The following is a 23,872-nucleotide window of genomic DNA, read 5'->3' as shown; positions in this document are numbered from 1 at the left end:
GTCCTCTAACTCTCTCTTTGGATTTCCCTGGGGGTTCAGAGGATAAAGAATCTGCCTGCAATGTGGGGAATCTGGTTTTGTTCCCTGGGTTGGGAAGATCCCCTGAAGAAGGGAATGGCAACCCACTCCAGTATTCTTGCCTGGATAATCTCAGGGACAGAGGATCCTGAAGGGCTACAGTCCATGGGATCTCAGAGTCGGACGTGACTGAGCAACTAACACTTTCACACAGCCTCTGTCTTTAGCCACTTAGAGCTTGTATAATACACCCATGAATGGAGTGGCCATGGTAGCAAAGATTGAGACCCTGTACAGACCCCAACCTACGGCTCCTTCTCACCAAAGGTGACATAATGCCTGTCACTGCTGATCGGCTCAGGCTTCTGCAGCAGAAGCACAACTGAACCCTTCAAAGAGACTACCCAGGCACCTGATAGCAAACTGACTAGATCAGAGCCCTTCCTTTGAAAGTGGATCCTTAAGATCCACTGTTCTTACTAAACAACATGCTCTTTGGAAGCAATCAAATAAAATAACAAATGACTTCATGAAATCTTAGTTAAGGTGGTAGCTTGGGGATAAGACCCTGCTTGGTTAGGGTGTTGTATTCTAAGATGCAGTACATACACACTGAATCAGCATCTGATACATGATATAGTGTCCATAATAGTTAGAATGTATGAGTCTAAGGATCAAGAGATAGAAGCAGGAGCAGCTCCTGTAGAAACCCATTGGCAGCACTGATGCTTTTGACTTTTGCAACTTGGCTCGGCTAGATGAAAATTTCTTGTTCTTGGGATGGGAGATGAGTTTGTTTTTGGCAAGGAATAGTAATGGAATCACTGAACTTAAAGCTATAATCACTGCTGTTTAAGTAGGGCTACTCAAACAGGAGACCAACAAGCACACAAAATAGCTGCTATACTCATCAGGATAATTGGCCCTATTATGATGAGAAGGTGAAGTTGCTTCTGTACAATGGGAGTCGGAGAAATGATTCAGGAACTCAGGGAATTCATTAAGATGTATATTGGTGCTTCTGTGCCTGGTGAGAGCAGTGAACTGTCCACTGCAGCAAACAAAGCCTGGAAATGTCAAAAAATTAAGAGCTCAAATCTGTCAGGTCTCAAGGTGAGGCACATCTAGAATGAGCGGCAGAAGAGGTAGATGATGAGCATCAAATATGGCCTCAGACACAGCAGTGGTAGAGGAGTGTAACTTATTCTACAACAACTTTCTCATTAGCTCTTGTTTACAGACTGAGGCCAGCCACCATCTGGGTTAACTTGAGGTCCAAGTCACTTTGAGTATCTTAAGAGGGGAATTGCATCACATACTTCTTGCGTCCTGCCTCACATCCTCTTGGCTTTACCTGTGACACCAGCTGCAGCTGCTGTAAGCAGTTCTGTGAGGGCTTCAAGTCCCTTTGTCCTGACTGCATCTTACCTCAAGCACGTACCATGTATCTTTCCCTTTCTGCCACAGATATTCTCGAGGATATGGAGTAGGACCCTAGAAAGAGTCTTCTTGGTACACAGATATACACCTTCAGTCTGAAAGTCAAAACAATTTAAAGATACTATTCCGTCCTAATCCAAAGGGATGGAAAGCTGATGAACAAATGTACCATCCTGTTAATCCTCGGGTGAAAATTCTGACATATATTCTAGCCACTTTGACCAACTCAGTAATGTCCCTTGTAGTGCCTTTTCATCCTACTCTGTTTCACTCTTGCTAGTTTTGAATTCCGGCTTTCTGGGATTATCTCCTAAATAAACTAGTTGCAACTCAGTTCCTAATCTCTAATTTTGCTTTGATGGGGAGCCCAGCCTTAACCAGAGAGCATATATGGCCAAACTATTTGCTTAAAGAGAATTCCAACCTAGTTTCCTATGAAAGGAATGGACCATTCCTCTACTGAGATACAGCTGTCCCTGTCATAAAATTTAGCATAAACAAATACACCATCAAATGCCCTGCTATAAAATGTAACATCTAGCAATTATATACTAAAGGATTTAAGATGATATAATTCATTACAGTATTGAGTGGTTCTCCTGGTTGGATGGGAATTTAGTGTTAAGTAGCTATAAAAGCTGTCAAAGGCAAATGTTTTTGAAACAAACATTAGCAACTTATGACTACAACCTGGAGCATCCTGACCGTAACTACTATTTCTCTATTATGGAACCATTAGAAACCAATATAGATTGTATCCAAGATAATTAGGAAAATAATTTACTTGAAATTTTATACTTATGGATGGAATAGAGTAGGGCATAATCATTATCATTTTCACTTTCTTTGTAAAGCTTTGTTGTTTTTCACAAACTATTTCTAAATAGAGACAGAGGAGGGGTAGGGAGTTTAGTAATCAATCTTCTCAGGGAAAATAAGCAACGTTCTTCCATGAGTCAAATTAAATATTTTGAGGAAGAAAACATTTTAAGTGGTAAAAGTAGGTATTATCAAGGGTAATATCAAGTGTGCATTCACAGACTGAAAATCTTAACCAAGAATTTTAAAATAAATTCCACAGTCTTACTTTAAAAATAGGCATTTACACGTTTTTATTTTTTTGGAGAGGATAATATGCATTTGATATTATGATTCTCCCAAGTTAGTGCAATGGCATTTTGTTACCTGACTTTTACTAAATTATAAGGTGGTTTAAAGATGTAGGCAAATATCTGGTAAAAATTGAGTATTAACTATCATCCCTGAGAATTCAGGATTGAATTTCATCTTTCCTCCTGGGGTAATTTTAACTCATTATTTCCTATACTCTTCAAAGACTTGTGATCTATATATATATCCACTTTATTGATCAGGAGTCTCTTTGCATACAATGAGGCATTCTACAGTTATTAGAAACTTAGAACATACCCTGAAGTTGCAAAGATAATCTCATTGCTTCTGATTAAGAATGTGTTAATGCACTGTTGCTCAAGAACCATCAAAATTTCTTAAATTATATTTTAACTATATTATTTTTTATTTAAAAAGTGTAGCATGAGCTGAGTATTTGTCATTTAATTTGTAAATTCATGAAGAAAGATGACATCATAATTCTCTGAGTCATTAACAATTAATCAGGTTTATTCAATAAAACAATCGAATGACTGGGAAGAAATGTTGAATTTTATGAAGCCCTACACATTTCTCTCTTTTGACGCTGTAAATTATGTTATTTCCAAAATCAAACTCAGTGAGTGGTAACTTAAAAAAAATTCATGTTTGGATCCAAAAGAGGGATTACAGTATCTCACATACATTCTTATTTAAGCAATACAGTATATATTTAGATTCAATAAATCTTCCTAATATTTGACTACATATTTATTTTCTAACAGAAATGAGTGTTGATAAAATTCATCAGTCAATAACAGCCAAGAGTAACTTTCTTACATAAGTCATGGAAAATACACTTTCATGTTCAGGATAAAAATCACACAAGTATGTCACTGACTCCCCTGAACCCTCCATTCCATGACAGGACAGAGAAGGGACTGCCATCAGATGAATGGCGTGTGGGCCATGGTAGTTCAGGTTTGTATTTTAATTATTCCATAATGTGAGCCCTCCACTGAACGCCTCGCCAGAGCACCCAGCCAAATCAAATCAGCGAAGTTAGTGTTGAAACGCCAACTCGCCACCAGATGGCAGCAATGCTTTTATGAATAATGCAGCATTATGTGCTCTCCATCTAAGATTTTCTGTTAATAATAGAACAATCCTTACTTTAGTAAAAGATTTGTTCACAATCAGGCCAGCCATTTTTTTTTTCATGTCACTAGTTATATTTTGTGGGATCTATTTTCTTTCTAGAATTACAGCCCCCCAAAATATTTATTTTCTTACACATTAAACATTAAATTGCTGTCGAATTTCATTTGATGTCGTGGTAGAAAATGCCTGTGGCTTGAAACAAATATTTTCTTTTCTGATGGACAAATAACATCTGTGGTTGTAAATGTTCTAGTGTAGCTGTCAAAAGAGAAGGGTTTCACATAATTTCCTGCCACCCTCATCAGTACAACCTACACATCAGAAGAGCGTACTGGAAACCACCCTTTGCATGATTTGATTTAAAATCTATCACAGATCTCAAATAGAAACTTGTATGGTCATGGGTGTGAGAAAAATGAAGCATTGTTCAAATTCAAGTTTTTAAAAATCCCCCCAAATTATCAAGGTCTATATTACTTGGGAAAAGAATCCTCAATGTCAGTGTTTCTTTCCCTTTTTGAGCTGTTTGCACCATTTGTTAATTTTCCCACTGTAAATTTTTTTGGTTTGCACATGTTCACCAAGGAAGTCAGACTTAGAATTTCTCCTAGTGCTGGAAATAAAATGTTAGGCAAACTGGTGGGATGAAGGCCAAGGATGAAGGCCAAGCTTTCTACTAAAAAAGAAATTCATCTAAACCTTCCTTAAAAGTGAATGCCCCTTCCTTGGTCAAATCACCGCATAGCATACTGATCTGTTATCTGAAAACAGTTTAAACAGCTTCCTTCCTGATTCCTCCCAGGCATCAGGCATTTGATTTCATCCTTTCACTTAGGTCATCTCTCAACATCCTGTTTTGTTAAGATAAAACAGCAGCCTCCTCTCTTCTTTAAATACCGAGAATCTTTAACTATCCTGGAGTGTTCATAGCTTTGCTTTTGAATATTTGTTTTCTACTAAATTTTTAGTAGCATATTTACCTCATATATTAAGAGACTGCATAGATTCTATAAGTGGCTTCTCCAGTTCTGTATGAACACTGGCATTTTCTTTTCATTTTTAACCTTGGTTATTTTTTGTCCTTGTGTATATTTCAAACCTTTGTTTATGGATGCTTGCTTTGTTATTTTCTTATACTGCTTTGAATACTGCTCTGAGGTTTGAGAGTTCTGCTCACCACTGCCCAGATTTTTCTCCTGCTCAGTGGCTTATAGTATATAAATGCTGTGAATATATATTCTCTTGCCTTCAGATCCAGCCTCATTATCTTGTTTGTAAAAATTGAATGACATCAACTATTTATCTGCCAGTGATCCTACTCTATCCAAAAGTACTCAATTTTATTTCACCCTGTGTCATCCTTATGGACAAGCTAAAAAATATGCTATCATTTGCTGACCCCATCTATTATATACCAACTTTAGGGATTAAATCCTTCCTTCTGGAAGAAGTCTGCTTGCTATTAAAAAAAAAAAAAACCACACACACACCATATTCATCATGAAATAAATATGGCTTCTCTCCTTGAAAATACAAAATAAAAACTTTGAAACAGATACAAAAAGGGAATCAGTTCGTTTGAATGTTGTCTCGCTAGGATCAATGTAATCTTTTGTACTTAACAAGGTGAAAATTACAGGTGGAAAAACAGTAACGCTTGATGATTCTGCTTTGATACCATGAAATCCCTCATTGGCAGTGGTGGCTTTTGCTCAGGTGGGTGTCATGAAGTCCTAGGTTTGATTCCACGTAACTCACCTAGCCACACTCTGGTTCTGTGATCATGGGGAACTGCATTGTTAGCCCATGTAAGGCTCAGTGACCAACACACCAGTTGGACCAAAACATCCAGAAACAGAGCACGTTTCATAAGACGAGGGGATGTAAATCATGATGTCAACAAATGAAGAACAGCATGTTGCATTTAGCTTGGTGTCAAACTAAACTCTAGAATTTATTCCAAATGGACAACTCTTTATCTTTGAGCAGATGGAGCCAACCCTTCAGGTAACACACACCTATCCTTTTGCTAAAACATTAGAAGTATAAGAAGCCACACTGACATTTTCTTTTCTTTTTTTTTAAATTTTGATTAATTTTATTTTATTTTGGACCCTTAAAATCTTGGTTCTCTTGGTTAATTTGGGACTACAAGTTACTAGTGTGGCTATTGTCGATCGTTACTCTCAACCAGTAGCATTCTACTTTGATGATAGTTTAAAAACAAATGAAGAAAGTGTGATAGCATTGTACCCTCTGATAGTATAACAAAGAAGCTGTGCAAATGAGTCCATATCTTGGACTACCAAGCCTCATGGCATAACCAGTCAACATAAGCTTCCTATTATTTTCTTTGATGACACACTCACACTATTAGTATTTTAACTCTATACTTTAGATTATACCTGTTTTTTCCCAGACATATTTATTATTTCTAAAAAGATGAATCAGAAAAAAAAAAAAAAAAAGACAATGGTTCCCAAGTAACATGGGCTGAACAAATAGTTGTGTTTTTCATCTGAGGGATTTACTTGCCATCCATGGACTTGTTTCTATTTCTCTTTTCATCAGTCAGGTTGTTAACTTACTCTTTGAGTCTTACCTTGAGGTCTTGCAATCTTTATTTCCTGCCTCCAGACTCCTTTGCAGTGAAATTTATACACCCCTATATGCTAATATTCTTAAATCAAGTCCCCAATCATGAAAAATTATCTCATTGCATTCATCAAAATTTTTCTGTGCAATCCCACTGGTAAAAATGAAGTCAAAATCATAAAAATAATTCTCTCTTCCCCTTCAATCAGGGGAAAAAAATACGTCCTGGTATCTCATCAGGAGAATAAAAAGATTTACTATTGTCTCTTATTTGGGGGCATAGTTGCACTTGTTTCTAAGTTCCCTTTCGCAAGATGCTCTTAGTAACTTGGTAGAGGCTTTTCAGGCAAAATGCTTTTCTTAAAGTGTTAACTGGGATATGACATTAATTAAATAACTTGCATTGATTAAATATTACATAAATTATTATATTTGTTTATAGACTAGGATACTAAAAATAATTTCAGTTTGAGAACATATATTCTTAGATAACGAATGAAGAGGTTTTCAGCGGTACATTTCACCTTCTCTTGGTTAAGTTCACAAGGCAGTACAAGGAATACACGTGGAGCAGAGACCCTGAATTGTATTTCATAGAGACCTGCCTCTCCTACCCATATTCTTCCCAAATCCACATCTGGAACTGTTCTCAATGCACTATGAGATGATGTGGTTAGATGATGAATACAACCAAGTCTTATTTATATTAAAATCAATCTTCTGAAGTTGCTTTCAAATACAGGACTGCTTCATTTTAACCTTAACACAGACAGGAGGCAGGTGAGTTAAAGTTTATCTCTCATTTCTTTGGTGTGACAAGCTGTAAGCTGGAGGAGGGATCCTACCCTGGGTTCTACTTAAAGTTACAACTGCATCGCCAAAACTGGAACACACGTCCCTAGACTCCTGTGTTCTCTCCCCTGCATCTTCTGAATGATGGATGAATATCTAATAGGTAGATAAAATGATTGGGGACGAGCAAGAAAGGGGAAAAAAAAAATGTATGAGACATTAAGGCTGCTCTTACTCTGGTTTATTTTTAATGCCATGCCTTTTAAGATACTGTGAGTAATTCTCTAAAGTGAAACCAGCTTTACTCGAAATCTAATGCATATATGAATGTGAAGAATCATCCTTTTGCATTTAGTCTAACTACAAGCATTGAAAAATGAAAGAGAAAGTTGGTAAAAGCTCAGATTTATTTTAAACCATCAGTTTTAACAGAAGGAAATGGATAAAAGCAAAATACCAGTAGTTTTCCTTTTGGCTTAAAATGACATTTTCCAAGATGTTATTAAATTATCTTTGCATTAATAAACTTAAGTAGTACTTAAAGATTTTAAGCTAAGACATATTCAGATCAGGAAGAGCAATCACATTATGTTTAAATGTAAAGCATATCCATGGACAATATTACATGAATATGTTGAATATACATTATAGCCAGAAGACTCCATCCAAAGTCACAAAAGAAATACAACTAATGATAAATCTATTCCGAGATTTACTTCTAGGGACAGAACCTGCTCCCTTGAGACATTTTTATACATTAAAAAAAGAATCTCAGATCCAAGAAATTTGGTCATGATTTTTGTTGAGGTAATAACCTGGTAGTGAGGACAGGGGTGGAAACAGACTTTCATCTTGAGTCATTTAATTTTTTCTGCCTTAAGAGCAGGCAATTGATAAAGTTTTAATTGGTCATAATTCTTTAAGAGTAAAAATATCTTATTTAAAACATGAAATGTGTAGATGAGCCTGTTGCATGTTTATGGGTGTATTTATTTTTAGTTGTATTCAAAAGGAAACTCAGAAAAACTGAGACCTAGTCACTTCTAGCTCCAAGAAAAGGTTTAATTATTTCAAATGAGTAATCACCTACTGCTGTAATGAAAAGGACCAAGAAAACAGTATATTTCCTATTCTTTACCCTCATTTTAAAAAGTGACTGGAGTTGATACTCAGAAATGATCTTGGAGTACAGAGCCTATAATAGTGTACACAATTTCTTAAAAAAAATTATGACAGCGGATTTTGTGTTTTTATTAAAAATTCAATTTTAGCCTTAATAGTAACCATAGCATTGGTTAAAAGGTATATCCAGTCTTATGGTTTAGAAAAGCAGTATAGGATATAGTCTCTACCTTTGTATATTCTTTGGGGAGGCAAAATTAATTTACATGACAGTATTAAAGAATATTCTAGTACTGAATTAAAAGGCATGGGATTAATTACAGTGCTTGGGACCATCATATATTTAACAAGGGGGCAGGTCTTTAGAGGTTGGGAATGTTTTAGAGGCGTATTATCTATTTATTTGAGAGCCATATCGTGAACTCCTTTGCCCCAGACTTTTAAAAACCTTTAGCTCAGAGAGTTTTATGTTCAAAAGAAGGAAGGAAGTCTGAGTGAAAATTTTCCTTCTACTTTGAAACAAGAAGATATCAGAAGTTTAAAAATTACTTATTGTTATAAATTGTTTTGCAACCATTTTCTCAACTGAATGTCCTGTGAAAAAGCTTTGTAAATGCTTGATGTACCCGTGAGGAAAGAGAAGAAGGTGAAGAAGCACCACTCATGTTACAGATGCTGCCTGACAACACTGCCATCCTTTCACATGGTTTTATTTAGTTATTACAACTCCCTCTCTGTAAATGACATTTAGGATTATTTAAGATTATGTTGTAATCCTTTTAATCCTCAGTGCTTTAAATTTCAGGCTAAATACCAAAGAGCAAACTAGCACTTAGCAGGAATGTTTAAAACATGTGATTTGAACATAAATCTTTTTATTCATTCTTTCCCTGATGAAGACCTAGTGTTGCTCTTAACTTAACTAAGAAAACTTGTACCACAGTTCATTTCAAATCATTCAGTTGCTAAATGCTTTCTCAAGCTACATCAGACTTGCTACAGTCCTTGACAATTATGCTAAACGAAGAATTGAACAAAAGTTAGCAGCAATGAACATTTACTACTTTAGTTTAGAATATGTATGACCTTTTTTTTTTTTTTTCTAATAGATGCAATACATCTTTCAGTGTTAATGTGTGGGAAGAACAAGTGTATGGGAAGAATCACTCTATTTCCTAATGTCAAGCTATTATATGTGGATTTACACATTGACATATACATCATATATGCATACATCTATATGCAATTATACTTTTAAAATACATTATGATTTGTCTAGGTATGCTTTATAATAGAAGTTAATAATTAAAAAAATATGTTATTTATTATTAAGGTCAATTAGGAAAAACTGTTCTATTATAAAATAGGCTAATGTTTTTGAACTCAGGCAGTGAGCATCATTCTGATTTACTAAGAGTAGCTGAATAAAAAATCTAATTAATTAATGCTGTCACAGTTATACTATCATGTACCAATCAAATAAGAATGAATCTATATCAAGAGTTTTTAATAAGACTATGAAAAAAATCTGACTTTTAATACAAAGAAGGAAATGAACAACTCAAATGTCCAAATGACATATACGAAGGAAATGGATGAAATCCTTCCATTCTTTGTGTCACAAATGTTTGCTTTTGAGTCTTTCAAGCATATCTTAGGCTTGTGATTTTTTGTTTGCTTTCCTCTTCATTTTAAGTTCATCTTCTCTAGAGACATCATAATTATGTGGCGTATAATTGCTAATCCATCAACTTTTTCACGACAGATTTCAAATTTTAAATTATTTCTAATTTTGCTCTTCTTTGATTTTTCTTGAACCAAAAATCTCAATAGTCATTAGATATCTGTAATCTATAATTCATAGACTGAGATTGAACACCATGCCTAATTCAAACTTGGAATTCTAAAGCTATTTCTGATGTAGCACATCAGCTACAGCTGTGATGGTCAGCTAAAGCTTTTTCAGTCAGGAAGAAATGCTTCATTATTCTGTAGGTAATGAAACCCTTGTACACACACACTCACATACACAACAATACCTTAGTACCATGTTTTTGAGCTATAATCATGTTTATTCTGATCATTTGAGAGTTATACCAGCTAATGTACCTAATCAAATATTGATGCAAGTCATCTAGATTTAGCTCTCTGGCAAATCCTTTCTGATGTTTTTTCATTAACAACTATAAAAGCTATTTATATTGTTCCTCTCAAAAGACTTACTTTCATGGGTTGCCACTATGGATAGGAATTAGTAAATTTTACCTAAGCTTATGTGTTTAGGTGATGAAAAGATTTCAGCATGACAAGAAAACCACATGATTCACCCTGAAAAGAATGAAGCAGGAAATGAAGTCTTAATCTTTCTTTAGTTTTATTATTCACAACATCCTTATCATCACTTCTTGTTTTTCTAAACTAAAGGGTACAAGACAAAAACTGGTAACCTAGATGTAAGAAAACTGAAGTCCCATGAGCTACTCAGGTACCTTACAAACAAAACTAGCTGGTAAGATTTTCACCTCTGAAAAGCTAATAAAATGAGAATAGTTTTAATATTTTTGGAAATATCTACATTCAGAAATATGAAAAATGAGTAAAATATCATAACAGAGGTAGCTAGTCACACTCAGAAAAGGTTAGGATGATGCATATTATCAATATAGGTGTTTTAAATAAATATCTATACATATTACATTCATAGCTATGTAAAATTATACTTGAATATTTTTCTTCTATATTCACAGCCTGTACACATCATTCATATTTGAGTTTCATCTTCATTTGTGATCTAATGTAACTATAAGGTTAACAGAAGAAACTGAAAAAGTCTTCCTTAATTCAACTCTGAGGGTTTGTTTCTATTATCCAGGAATTATATCAATATCAAATTTTAACATCTTTATTTTACAACACTGGTAATTAGGATGCTAAACTAACAACACATAATAAAACTAAACCCCTTAATTCACCTTATCCAGTTCAGAACTAGCCATACTAATTATCCATGTTGTCATAGAGGCTATTATAACACCAAATTTTCTTATTTATAGCAGAACTAAAAAAACAAGAAATTAGGAGACAGAATATACCACTGATCTACAATTCCTCACTTTAAAGCACAATTTAATTTTGCTTCTTGATTCTGTAAATTCACCTTCTAATCACTTTTGGTTTTAGTCCCTTGATTTCTTGGCAAATATATTTAGTTTTCTATACTTTATTCCTTTATTTTTTTTCTTCTTTCCTTCCTTTTTTACTTCTTCCTCTTTGGGTTAAAACAAAAGCAAAAACTCTACCCTATAAAAATGAACATCTAAACAGAATTCAACTATAATCAGGAAAAATAAGTTATTCCATAATATGTTGAAAGCGCTTTTTTGTTTTTTTTAATTACTATGAGTCCAAATTATTTGGCTAGACCTGATTAAGCATCTGAAAAATGCAAAAACAAACTGAAAATCAGCTTCTTCTTCCCAATGAGAGATCAGATAAGAAATGTCACCTATCTATTCTTCTATAAGACCCTATCCATTAATTTTAGTGATGCATTTAAGAATAGAGTTGATATTTCTTTAAGGGCTAAAATGGTCTCAGAATACATTTAATACAATAGTTATAATGATCTAGTTCCTACTAAATGATATAAATTCTAAAACAAACCTATAAAGTTCTGGGTTACTTTGGATATCTAAAAATAAATTAAATGTCATATAAATATAGAAAAAATATCAACTTCTATAATCTGAAGCTATTAATTGCCAAAGGGATTTTAGTAGAATCATACATGAAATATTGTTTTCCCATTTCCTTTCTTTGAAGGATTTCATCTGGTTCTTTCCATTTCAAAGCAGCATGATTGAAATTATCAATCAGTTATTTTTTCAAAAAAATTAATTATATAATATGAAAACACTAATTTCTATAACTGTTCAGCTCTGTCCATCCCCCAAGTTACACTGGTAAATATAATTTATGACTGGAAGGCAGGAATGGCAGTGAATGCAAAAAGTTTATCATAATTAGTGAATCTTAGTTTGTTTATATCTGAAAATCCTACACTAAATCTATGTAAGCCAAGCATTCTAGGTTTGAATCCCAAACAGCTATCAAATACACTGTAAAAGTCAATGACTTTTGGGTATATAATTAATATATAAACACACAATAAACATTTTGTGTTTAGATAGCAACCAGTCACCAGGGAAAAACAACAACCAACCAAAATTTGACAGGAAGAGAAGCCAGTTTTTCACAATGACCTCCGCACAACTAGTTTAAGCTCATGAAAACATCTTAACAAGGTAGTCTTGTTTTGATTACCCAAGAGAGCTAAGATTTAGAAAGAATAGGAACAGTTTGAATGTATGTAACCTTCTTACCTGAAAGACATTCTTTCTGCTTGATTTTTCCTTGGCCCACTCAATATGAGCCCCATACAAATCCACACTTTCTGGTTTGTTCCCAGTTTTCTGTAAACAAAAATGCAATAAGAAGAAAAAGCACACAACACTGGTGATGCATGTCAGAAAAAATAAGTTATTGATTTAATAGCTATATATCAATGCATAAAGGCTTTCTCCTTCCTCCTTTCCAGTTTCAAACAGATATTCCCACACTCATGTTCACTGCAGCATTATTTACAATAGCCAAGACATGGAAACGACGTGTCCGTCAGTCTATCAATGGACAAACGCATAAAGAAAATGTTTATATATATGTATATGTGTATCCATAGATATGCAATATTGTTGCTTTGTTGTTTAGTGGCTAAGTCATATCCGACTCTTTTGTGATCCTGAGGACTGCAGCCTACCAGGCTCCTCTACCCATGTGATTTCCCAGGCAAGAATCCTGGAGTGGGTTGCCATTTCCTTCTCCAGGGGACCTTCCCCACCCAGAGATCAAACTCATGTTTGGCAGGTGGATTCATTACCACTGAGCCACCAGGGAAGCCCATATATAATATATAAATATATGCATATATATATATATGTAAGTCAGGTAAGGTAAGACAAATTCTTCTTGATCTCAGATATATGCAGAGTCTGAAAGTCTAACTCATAGAAACAGGGTGGTTACCATGCACTGGGGTAATGAGAATAAATTTGCTAAAGGGTACAAATTTTCAGTTATAAGATGAATAAGTTCTGGGGATCAAATATACAGCATGGTGACTATAAATTACTGAGTGAGTAGATCTTAAAATTTATAACCACACATACACACACATAGAAAGTTAACTATGTGAAGTGATGAATATTTTTAGTAGCTAATCTTAGTGTGCCAATAATTTCATAATGTACATGTATATCAAACCACCATACAATACACCTTAAATTTACACAATATTATTTGTCAATTATATCTCAAGAAAGCTGAAAAAAAGGAAAAAATAATAAATTTAAAAGATCAATTGTATGGCTTTTAAGAATTCACTTTTCTGGCTTTTAAGACTATATACATAAGTGTAATATATATTTATATATTTGTATTTAGTCACTTTAATTTAGATCAAATAGGTTATGACATGTGCTTCCTTTTATACAGGACAATGTGGGTGTTACTTAAATGCTGTTTTTACTTAAGTAATTTATAATAATCAATTAATGGGAATGTCCTCTATATTTGTCTCTTCATATTTTCATTTAGTTCAAGTGCATCATATGTACATAACATTAAATCTGCATAACTCTGAACATTAAAATAAAAACTTACCTGTCTGGAAAATTTCTTTACTGTTTTTAAAGAAAGTTATTTAAAGCCACATTTCAAAGATTCCAACTTTTTTATATGTTCTGAGCTGGAACTCCAGGTTTTCCTAGAGATTAAGTTCTATTTTCTCAAGCCATTTTCAATAGAATACTCTAAGTTTTTAGTATACAAAGCTTATAATATTTTTATATAATTTTTAACAGTATGAATTTAAGGTTAAAGCATAAAATTATGGAAAAATAGTAAAAAAAAAAAAGTTATAAGAAATCTATTCACAATTTTTGCCTCTTACCCACTATGTTCTATCAGTTTACAGTAAATATTTTTCAGAAGAAGCCAGAAATAAGTAGTTTTTAATAGTAAAATTTGAGATTTTCTTGATTTTTGGCAACTCAATAAAATTTTTTTGGAAACATTGTACAGGCCAAGCACAACTTTCCTTCAGGATAAATTCAGTTGACAAAGCATCAGTTGACAGCGTATCTTTCTTTTGTTACTTGGAGGTAATTCCATGGGAAACTAATCAAGATGAGCATGGCTCTAATGAATGCTTCAGATAGTGAAATACTTTTACTATTTTCCCATACTCCACAACCCAGGTGATCACTGCTGTGGAAAATCTTAAAGCATGATAATGATGTTTTGTGATTTATGACATAGAGAAATTAAGAGAAACCTGTTTCTACAGTTACTTGAATTATGGGACACTCAGAACCAATAGAAATAATCATCAATAAGCATATGTAAGAAAAAAGACTATCTTTCCCACATAATGCAATCAGGAAAAAAAAATGAAAAGAACAGATTTTACATAAGAAGCACTTTTTATGGGCCAAACATTTCTCTATGTGTTTTATGGCTATTAATTCTTACTGCACCTGTATGAAGTAAGTACTATTATTATTATCATATTACAGGTAAGCAAATGTGTCAGAATGGTTTGGTAAGCTTTCCCAAGGTAACACACGTAGGAAAGAAGGAGCCAGTATTTGAATGTTAGCAGCGCCCCTTCAGAGTCTGTTTTTAACTACCGTGTTGTCCTTGAAAATTGAATATACAGTGTGATCATATTCATGTTAAAACATGAAACACTTAGGGAAAAGAGGCTTTTCTCACTAGACTAGTACAGACATATTGATCTTGTTTCTGTCTTTCTCTGTTAAACTTGATCTTCCCACTGGGCTTTTACACCACCTGTTTACCTGGAATACCTCCCAATCTTCACATGGCTGACTCCTTCTCCATCAGATCCTAGCTAAATGTCACCTTGACAGAAGTCTTTTCTCTGACTGTCTTACATAAAATAGTGGCATTCCAATATTACTGATTACTCTCTACCTACTTATTTTAATTTCACCATAGATCTCTTCCTAGTTGAATTAATATACAGTTTTATGCTGTCTGTTTTTCTCCCACTAGAATTTAATTTCCTGAGCTGGGAACTTGCTTGCCTTTTCCTCCACTATTTTTCCAATATATGGAACCATGTCTGGTAACTAACTGTTGTTCATTGAATATTTACTGAATTCATAAATGAAAATGCTGCTGCTGCTGCTAAGTCGCTTCAGTCGTGTCCGACTCTGTGCGACCCCAGAGACGGCAGCCCACCAGGCTCCCCCATCCCTGGGATTCTCCAGGCAAGAACACTGGAGTGGGTTGCCATTGCCTTCTCCAATGCATGAAAGTGAAAAGTGAAAGTGAAAGTGAAGCCGTGTCCTACTCCTTGTGGACCCCATGGACTGCAGCCTACCAGGCTCCTCCGTCCATGGGATTTTCCAGGCAAGAGTACTGGAGTGGGGTGCCATTGCCTTCTCCAGTACCAAAGTGCAATTAGGGTTTGTGCTTTGGAAGGAAGGTTTGGGCATTTTAAAATTTCTAATTTTATTCCAGTTAGGGCTTATATTTGGTTTACTGGTTAAGCAGTCTTTGTTTTGTGAGTCTTTGCTTTGCTTGCTCTGTCCATTACTCTTAGTCACCTCCTAGTGCTCACTCATATGACTTTGACCCATATCTTATGTTCTTCATGAGCTCACTGCGTCACCTTTTCTCCCTGGTTAATAATCTTCATTCTGCCTTTTGCTTAGCAAATCCGGCTTTCTGAGTCATTCTTACTCCCACCCTGTCATGCTTGGTTTTGAGGTTACTGAAACCTGCAGAGCTTTGTGTGTTCTCCCAGTGTCATGCTCTGGATTTCACTTCCTTTTATGTCCATATCTGTGTCCTGATTCAGCAGGCAATTCAACCTGCCCCTCTCTCTCCATCATTTGATGATTCACTCCAGTCTCTCATCCACATTTTCTTCTACAATCCCCTTCATATTCCTCAAATTTATAGAAATGATTTGACTACTCAATATATATAGTAACATTGCAAATAATGGCCATCTACTTAAGCTGGGCTTTTGACTCTTTGACACTTTCATCACTATCACTGTGATAAGGACATTTAACATACCCCGGAAATCATTGCCAAGACTAATGTTATGAATGCTTTGCAGAATTTTTATGTGTTCCTAGTCAGTTCCTATTTTTTGAATGGCACCTCTCTCCTTAAGCTTTACTTTTTTCAAGTTATCCCACCGAATGGCTTACTCATAATTCACAGAGGTCATAGAGCTCTTGTGCTAGAACATTCACCATTCTCCCCACTTTCGTAGTTAGTCTGTGTAATCAAAATGAACAAACAGAATATATTCTATATGTCTTCCCTCTGAAAGTTTTATATCAACTTCTTTATTTCCTTACAACAATCTTGTGAAGTTAACGCCATGGCCTTTAATTGACCTGTGAAGAAACTCAGGCAGAGAGTGGTTAACTTTATTGCATTAGCTCATACACTTAATAAGGGTCTCAGCTGAGATATGGATTCGTTTTTATCTGACTCGGAATCCCAAGTCCTTGAACACCGCTTCCCTTCCATACCTATCCTTTTCTCCTACTAGCTCACCTAACATCCTTTTTAGGTCCAAAAATAAGAATTAACACATTCTGTTTCTTCCTTGTTTCCTCATTTCCCACTTTCATTTCTGGATTCCAGACTTCTCGGCCTGGGTCTATGACTTTTGTCCCCATGTCTAATGCACTCCCATGTCTGAGCAGGACAGTGACTCTGTGAGCACCAAAAGCACCTGGGCTGCCAGTGCCGTACAGTGCACGAACAATTCATAAGGCACGTCCTGCTTTTCCTCAGGGGGAGAGACGCTCAGTCTTCATCCCAAGGGTTTTCCTCTGCAGGTTTTATTTCCATCCAATCACATCCCTTAGTTTCTCTCAAGTAGATTATATCCTTTAGCCTATAATCACACTGAGGTCACTTTTGCTTAAAAAAAACAAAAACACAGAAAAAAGCAAGCACTAAGCCACAACTTCACAGTTTCTCAATCTCACCCATTTCCTTCTATGATGACCAGGATTCTTCAGTTTCCTGTAGTTACGTTCTCTGTTTGTTCTTGTTCCATCCTCTTCACAATATCTTAACCATTAAGGTCAACAGAAACAGTCTGATGCTTTCTCACCTCTAAACATTCCAGGTGAACTCTGTAATATGAAATGCTGCTGGCCCTTCTCCTTAAAACTCTTTGTCTCTCAAGCTAAGACATTTTGTCTCCAAATTCTTCACTTTTTATATGTTGCCTTCTCTGGTTTTTTGTTTGTTTGTTTGCTTGTTTTTTTCACTGACTTCACTTCCTCATCCTGCTTCTTGGCGGTGGTGGCGGTTTAGTTTTTAAGTCATGTCTGACTCTTGGGACGCCAGTGAAGGTAACCTGCCAGGCTGCCCTGCCCATCGGGTTTCCCAGGCAAGAACACTGGAGTGGGCTGTCATGTCCTTCTCCAGGGGACCTTCCCGACCCAGGCACTGAACTTGGGTCTTCACAGTGCCGTTGGTTTCCTGTATTGCAGGTGGACTCTTTACCAACTGAGACACCAGGGAAACCCATTTCTCAAACGTTAGTAATCCCTGGTTTATGGCTCTAGCTTACAAGCATCCTTCGGGTTTTGCTCTTGCCTCTGATCTGATCCATCACTTATAAATATGCTAATTTCCCGGTGGTTTCTTGTCCCCAGAACTCTATTTTCTATCATTAGGATGTAGCGCAGACAACTCTGTGAAATCACTGTCTTCTCAGAGTTGCCCCCCTTTCTCAATTGCTCATCTTGCCTAATCATTTCTTTACCTCCTTTCCTCTCCTTATTTTCTTAATTCTGTACTTTACATCAACAGCCACAAATTCCAGAACCAGGTCGCAGTCTCGTTTGAGTTCTTATTTTCTCCCATCTGAATTCCTCTCCATGCTGTTTCTTCTGATTGCAGGAAAAACCATTTCAATTCATTCTCTGTGTTTTGAATTTTTTTTTCGTAAGATATAAATATCAAAAGTATTTCTTCTAGAAAATTTATTATCTACAGAATAATGTACAAATACCTTCAGTTCAGTTCAGTTCAGTCGCTCAATCATGTCCGACTCTTTGTGACCCCATGAATCGCAGCACGCCAAGCCTCCCTGTCCATCACCAACTCCCGGAGTTCACTCAGACTCACGTCCATCAAGTCAGTGATGCCATCCAGCCATCTCATCCTCTGTCGTCCCCTTCTCCTCCAGCCTCCAATCCCTCCCAGCATCAGAGTCTTTTCCAATGAGTCAACTCTTTGCATGAGGACCGTAGCAGAGTATATATGCTTCTTTTCATTATCCTCCAACCACCTTCTCAATTCCATTCATCCGTCTTTCTTCTATATGCCAGCAATGCTGAAGTCTAGGCAGTTTCCAAAATGCATCATGCTTTCACGACTCTCTATATGGGGATCTGAGTGTACATGCACCCCTTTTCATCTGGAACACATTTATTTCTCTCTTCAACTACTTTCCTTGCCTGCCATCTGCCATAATCTTGCTCCGTTTCATGACGTAACTCCAAAATAACCTACATGAGGCTCTCCACCTCTGTAGGCACAGTCACTCACTCCTCACCATTTTCCCTACTCTGAAACACACTTTTTTGGACATATCCACATATTACAACTACTTTCTGACTTGTCTCTTTCCTCCAGTTCCAAAACAAGTTGGATTTGTCTTATAAATCTTTATTTTCCTAAAATCTAGCAAAATGGCCCCAAATAAGCCCTAAACAGAAACCTGTTGACTGCTCAATCAATTTACAAACTGGAAACCTGTAACAGAAAATTTCCAGATTCATTCCAATATATTAATAGATAAAATTAAAAATACACCTCAGAATTTTAGTTTATAAAATGAGAAATACTTGACATAAAAATACAGTCGTCTCATTTATACTGACCTTTAATAGGAGCTAATATTATAGCAAAATTGAAGGAAATGATAGAGATTTGGGCTAAATTTTAAAGTATGCCAGAAAAAGCTAAAGAGATTTTGGTAAAAGTCTAGTAAATAAAAATATTCACCTCAAGAAAAGAAAACTAAGTAAATGAAGGGCTATATAAGAATGATCCTAATCAATCATTCATTTTTACAAATTTAAAGCGAAAAGACCTAGGCTTGGAGAACAACTTTAGGGACTAGGCTTTATTAGAGGGGGAAATTATCAGCATTGTTAAATATTGGAATAAGTTGTTCAAAAAAGTTGCAGAATTTATTTGGAAGACAATCAAGATTTTATTCAAGAAGTCTGAAATTAAAGAATCCTTTAATAGAAAACATTTCTGATTCTACAGCTATAAAACACATGAAAAAGTCTGCTAAACTACATGATGCCAATGTATCACATTGTACATCATTATAAAAACGTACTTTTAAAAATTGACTAAATATAAATTTAAGTCTAAAAGTGTACATAAATTTATTCTGGGTAAACTTAAAATATAAATGACTGATTTTTAAAATATTTAAATAGAAGTATTTAAAAGTTACTTCTTCTAGACAATAAAACATAAAAAAGCTCTTTGCTGGAAAAGGCAAAGTTATTAAAAATTGACCTTAGGTCTTGTCCACTTCTGATTTTTATTATTTCTTAGTCCATCTTTACCATTTACCAATAATAGTGGACAGCATATTCTCTCCATAATATATTTTTCCCTGACTTAGCTTAAACACTTGGGATTAAGTTCCCATTTTTCTTTGAGATATTTGAGGGCTTTTAATGTATATTAAAGAAATATCAAAGGCCAGATGCTCTTTTGCTTGATGGCATTTTCCATGATGAAGACTGGGCACGTGTGTGGGCAACAAATCATTGGGCCACTCATTCTCATACCCTTATTACTAGACGTGGTTGAAAAAAAGACAAGGCTCAGATTTTATGAAACAGGTTATTAGCTACCATTTTTTATTTTGGATTAATTGCTGTTCCAGAATATAGACTCAGATTGTCCTTATCAGTTTGAAACATGAAACACCAAATCTGTTTAAAGGAATTAAGTTCTATCACATAACTGGTTTTGTTTCTGGAAAATCAATCATGCAGGAGGATAAAACTCACTTATAAATTCTCATTTTGGCAAAATGATTTAGGAAAGAGTGCTGAATGGATACCTGATCTTATTAATGTCTAAAGTATGGCTGCTGTCAACATAGAAGTGGATACTTTGATTGTAAGATGTGAGTTTTATGTATATGAATATAAATGGTGTTAATAATAGCTGAAATTGTTTCTCCAGTGAAATTTCTTCAGTACAAGACCAAATCAAACCAGATTTTGAGAAAAGCAAAGCCTTGTTAGTGATCTGGAGCACTAGAATGTTATACATTTGTTTACTTTGTTTGTTGAGGAGAAAGTATTCTCTCCTTTCAAGAAGAACTTATTGTATTTATCCTGAATCAAAACCTTGCAAGAATAAATATAAAAGCTTCCATGTTTGTTGCATGCTTATATTGCCTTACATTTATATTACATAAAAACTATTTATTGCTGCAATGTGAGTAGTTTGGGCATATTCTTGATGCCTCCAGCAGCCCCTCAGATTTCCTCCTTAGACTCTCATTCACTTGGTTGGCCTCAGCTGTCCCTGTAGATGGCCAGTCCTGCTTGGGTCCATATGGTCCCACTTCCTGTGGAAGTCTAGACACCTTCTTGGAATACAAGGCCCTCTTGGTTGCTAAGGTGCAGATAGACATTTAGCTCCCTACCGCCTCTAGATTTCGATGAAATGCTGCTTTACAGGGGATAGGCTCTGACTTTCTGAGTAGTCATAAGGGTGTGTCCAGGATATATACAACACAGGGAGTGGAGACTGGGTGATACTCCAGTACTTTGGCCACCTCATGCGAAGAGAAAAGACTCTGATGCTAGGAGGGATTGGGGGCAGGAGGAGAAGGGGACGACAGAGGATGAGATGGCTGGATGGCATCACTGACTTGATGGACATGAGTCTGAGTGAACTCCGGGAGTTGGTGATGGACAGAGAGGCCTGGTGTGCTGCAATTCATGGGGTCGCAAAGAGCTGGACATGACTGAGCGACTGAACTGACTTGAATTGAAGCAAGAAATGGGAAGAAACCTGGCTGATAATTCCTTCTCCTACCCCATCCTTTCCTCCTACAGATTGCTTCATGCTCTCTCCAGTTTATTTGTAGCTTCTCTGAAAATTGTGGTGCACCTTCCCAGTAGCCCTCTCCAGGGTCTCTTTGAGGCTCTGTGTAGAGTGGTAGCCAGAATGATAACACATCCTCTTTACCCTTTCCCATCATCTCCTGCCTCACTTCCTTTTTACTTTACTCTCTGTGTCCTGGGCTCGTGCCTCCCAAATAGAAGCACGGGTACTTATTTTTGGCTTTGTTTTCTAGAGAATCAGGATTGAGACAATCGGTATTTCTTTCCTATGACAGGGAAAGGTAGCTCTCCACTAAAATGTGTGCAGTGCTCCCTCTTCAAGAGTCTAGACTTTCCTCTGGGAAGTAGCTCAAACATCCAGAGGCTGCATTTTATCTACCCTCCTTTACACCAACCTGTGGCCACATTACTCATTCTCATCACTGGAATGTGAATGAGAAAGATGTGAGAGGCTTCTGAGCTTACAGCTTTAACACAGCTTGCAGACTTGCCTATGCTATCTTAACCTTCCTTCAACAACCACTAGGGGATGACAGAACCGAGAGATGGCACAAGCACCCTGCAGCAGAAAACTGACCAGGAATATTTGTTTTGGCCTATGGTATGAATAAGAATCACTCATACCAAAATCACTCACACCAAAATAACTGCAGATGGTGACTACAGCAATGAAATTAAAAGACACTTGCTCCTTGGAAGAAAAGTTATGACCAACCTAGATAGCATATTCAGAAGCAGAGACATTACTTTGCCAACAAAGGTCCGTCTAGTCAAAGCTATGGTTTTTCCAGTAGTCATATATGGATGTGAGAGTTGGACTATAAAGAAAGCTGAGAACTGAAGAATTGATGCTTTTGAACTGTGGTCTTGGAGAAGGCTCTTGATAGTCACTTGGACTGCAAGGAGATCTAACCACTCCATCCTAAAGGAGACCAGTCCTGAATATTCACTGGGAAGGACTGATGCTGAAGCTGAAACTCCTATACTTTGGCCACCTGATGCGAAGAACTGACTCATTGAAAAAGACCCTGATGCTGGGAAAGACTGAAGGCAGGAGGAGAAGGGGGCAACAGAGGATGAGATGGCATCACCGACTCAATAGACATGAGTTTGAGTAAACTCTGGGAGTTGGTGATGGACAGGGAGGCCTGGAGTGCTGCAGTAAATGGGGTCACAAAGAGTAGGACACGACTGAGCGATTGAACTGACTGACTGATGAATAAGAAATGAAGTTCTGAAGAAATTCTGAATTGTATTTGGACAGTGAGTAGTGTTTTTTTTTTTTTTACCTGAAATATCTTTATGTTATTGTTAAGAAGATTAAGACAAGGATTTTAATGTATAGTTATTAAGTGGCAGTTTTTGGGTTTGAATCTAGTTCTGGTTCCAAAGTCTGTTCTCTTAACCACTATGCTCTATTGCTGTATGTAATAATAATAATGACAATAATAATAAATATATGTATTATCTTTGCTTTGTGCTAGGCATGCTACATTGATTTTCTCACACAATCTCACAATAGCTCTAGGAAGTAGGTACTCTTATTAACCCCAAACTGCAGTAGAAACATCAAAGATTTTAGCAACAAATAAAATGTGAATCTGGGATTCCTAACCCAGGTGGTCTGACTTAGAGGCTCCTATTTCTACCTAATATGGTATACTGCTTCCCAGAGCATTTCAATTTAGGAGTGAATTTTAAAGGAAGAATAAATACATACATTCAGTAAATTTTAAAATGCACTGTAGAGTAAGTCCACTTCATCTTAGAGAAATGTAAGCTCTAAATCACATGTATTACATTGACCAAAATGATAAACCACAGAGTCAAGCTTCATAATTAAAATAGTTTTCTGAAAGAGCCTAAGGTGAGGTTTATTGGACAGTAAGCTATTATCCATTTATAAAGCATCCTATCAATTTCATAGATTTTTGTGGTTATTAAAAATTATGTAAGATACAGAATTTATTGTGGTTAATGGCCAAATCTTGAGAAAATTATAACCAGAGAACATGGCCTCATTTATAGTAATATCGATCACTTGATTTCATTTTTTCCTTACAGAGTTTGTATTAATCAGATACTAGAATTCATTTTTCTTTTTCTTTTCTTTCTTTGATACCCACCTGTCATCCTCCAGATTTTGGACTGTTTTTTTTCATTTAATTTTTAAATGTATGATGAGACCATATGATAGTGCAATCAATGGCTGTACTAATAATCTGCCCCCAACATGAACCACGCTGACTTTGCCAGAGCGCTATTATTACAAGAATTAAGACATTAATCACAGATTTTAAATGGCTTTGTTATGCTAAGGTTGGTAGATCTATTGTATGCACCTCTGTTTTTATGATTTTTTTGAGCAGGGATCCGAATAAGGGCTTAACACT

The 23,872-nt window shown here is 35.8% G+C and overlaps 1 protein-coding gene across 2 annotated transcripts in view; it reads right to left on the bottom strand.

Moving 5' to 3' along the window:
- ARHGAP15 (Rho GTPase activating protein 15) overlaps nt 1–23,872 on the bottom strand; it is a 704,757-nt gene that overhangs the window by 542,103 nt on the left and 138,782 nt on the right. For both annotated transcript variants that reach the window (XM_040228227.1, XM_040228226.1), the window contains exon 6: nt 12,621–12,710. In XM_040228227.1, coding sequence (XP_040084161.1) covers nt 12,621–12,710 — 90 coding nt within the window. The remainder of the gene's footprint in view (nt 1–12,620; nt 12,711–23,872) is intronic.

Source organism: Oryx dammah, unplaced genomic scaffold (genome assembly GCF_014754425.2).
Source record: "Oryx dammah isolate SB20612 unplaced genomic scaffold, SCBI_Odam_1.1 HiC_scaffold_27, whole genome shotgun sequence".
Taxonomy (NCBI): Eukaryota; Metazoa; Chordata; class Mammalia; order Artiodactyla; family Bovidae; genus Oryx; species Oryx dammah.
Note: the sequence above shows the minus strand (reverse complement) of the source record. Positions and strands in the feature narration are given on the sequence as shown.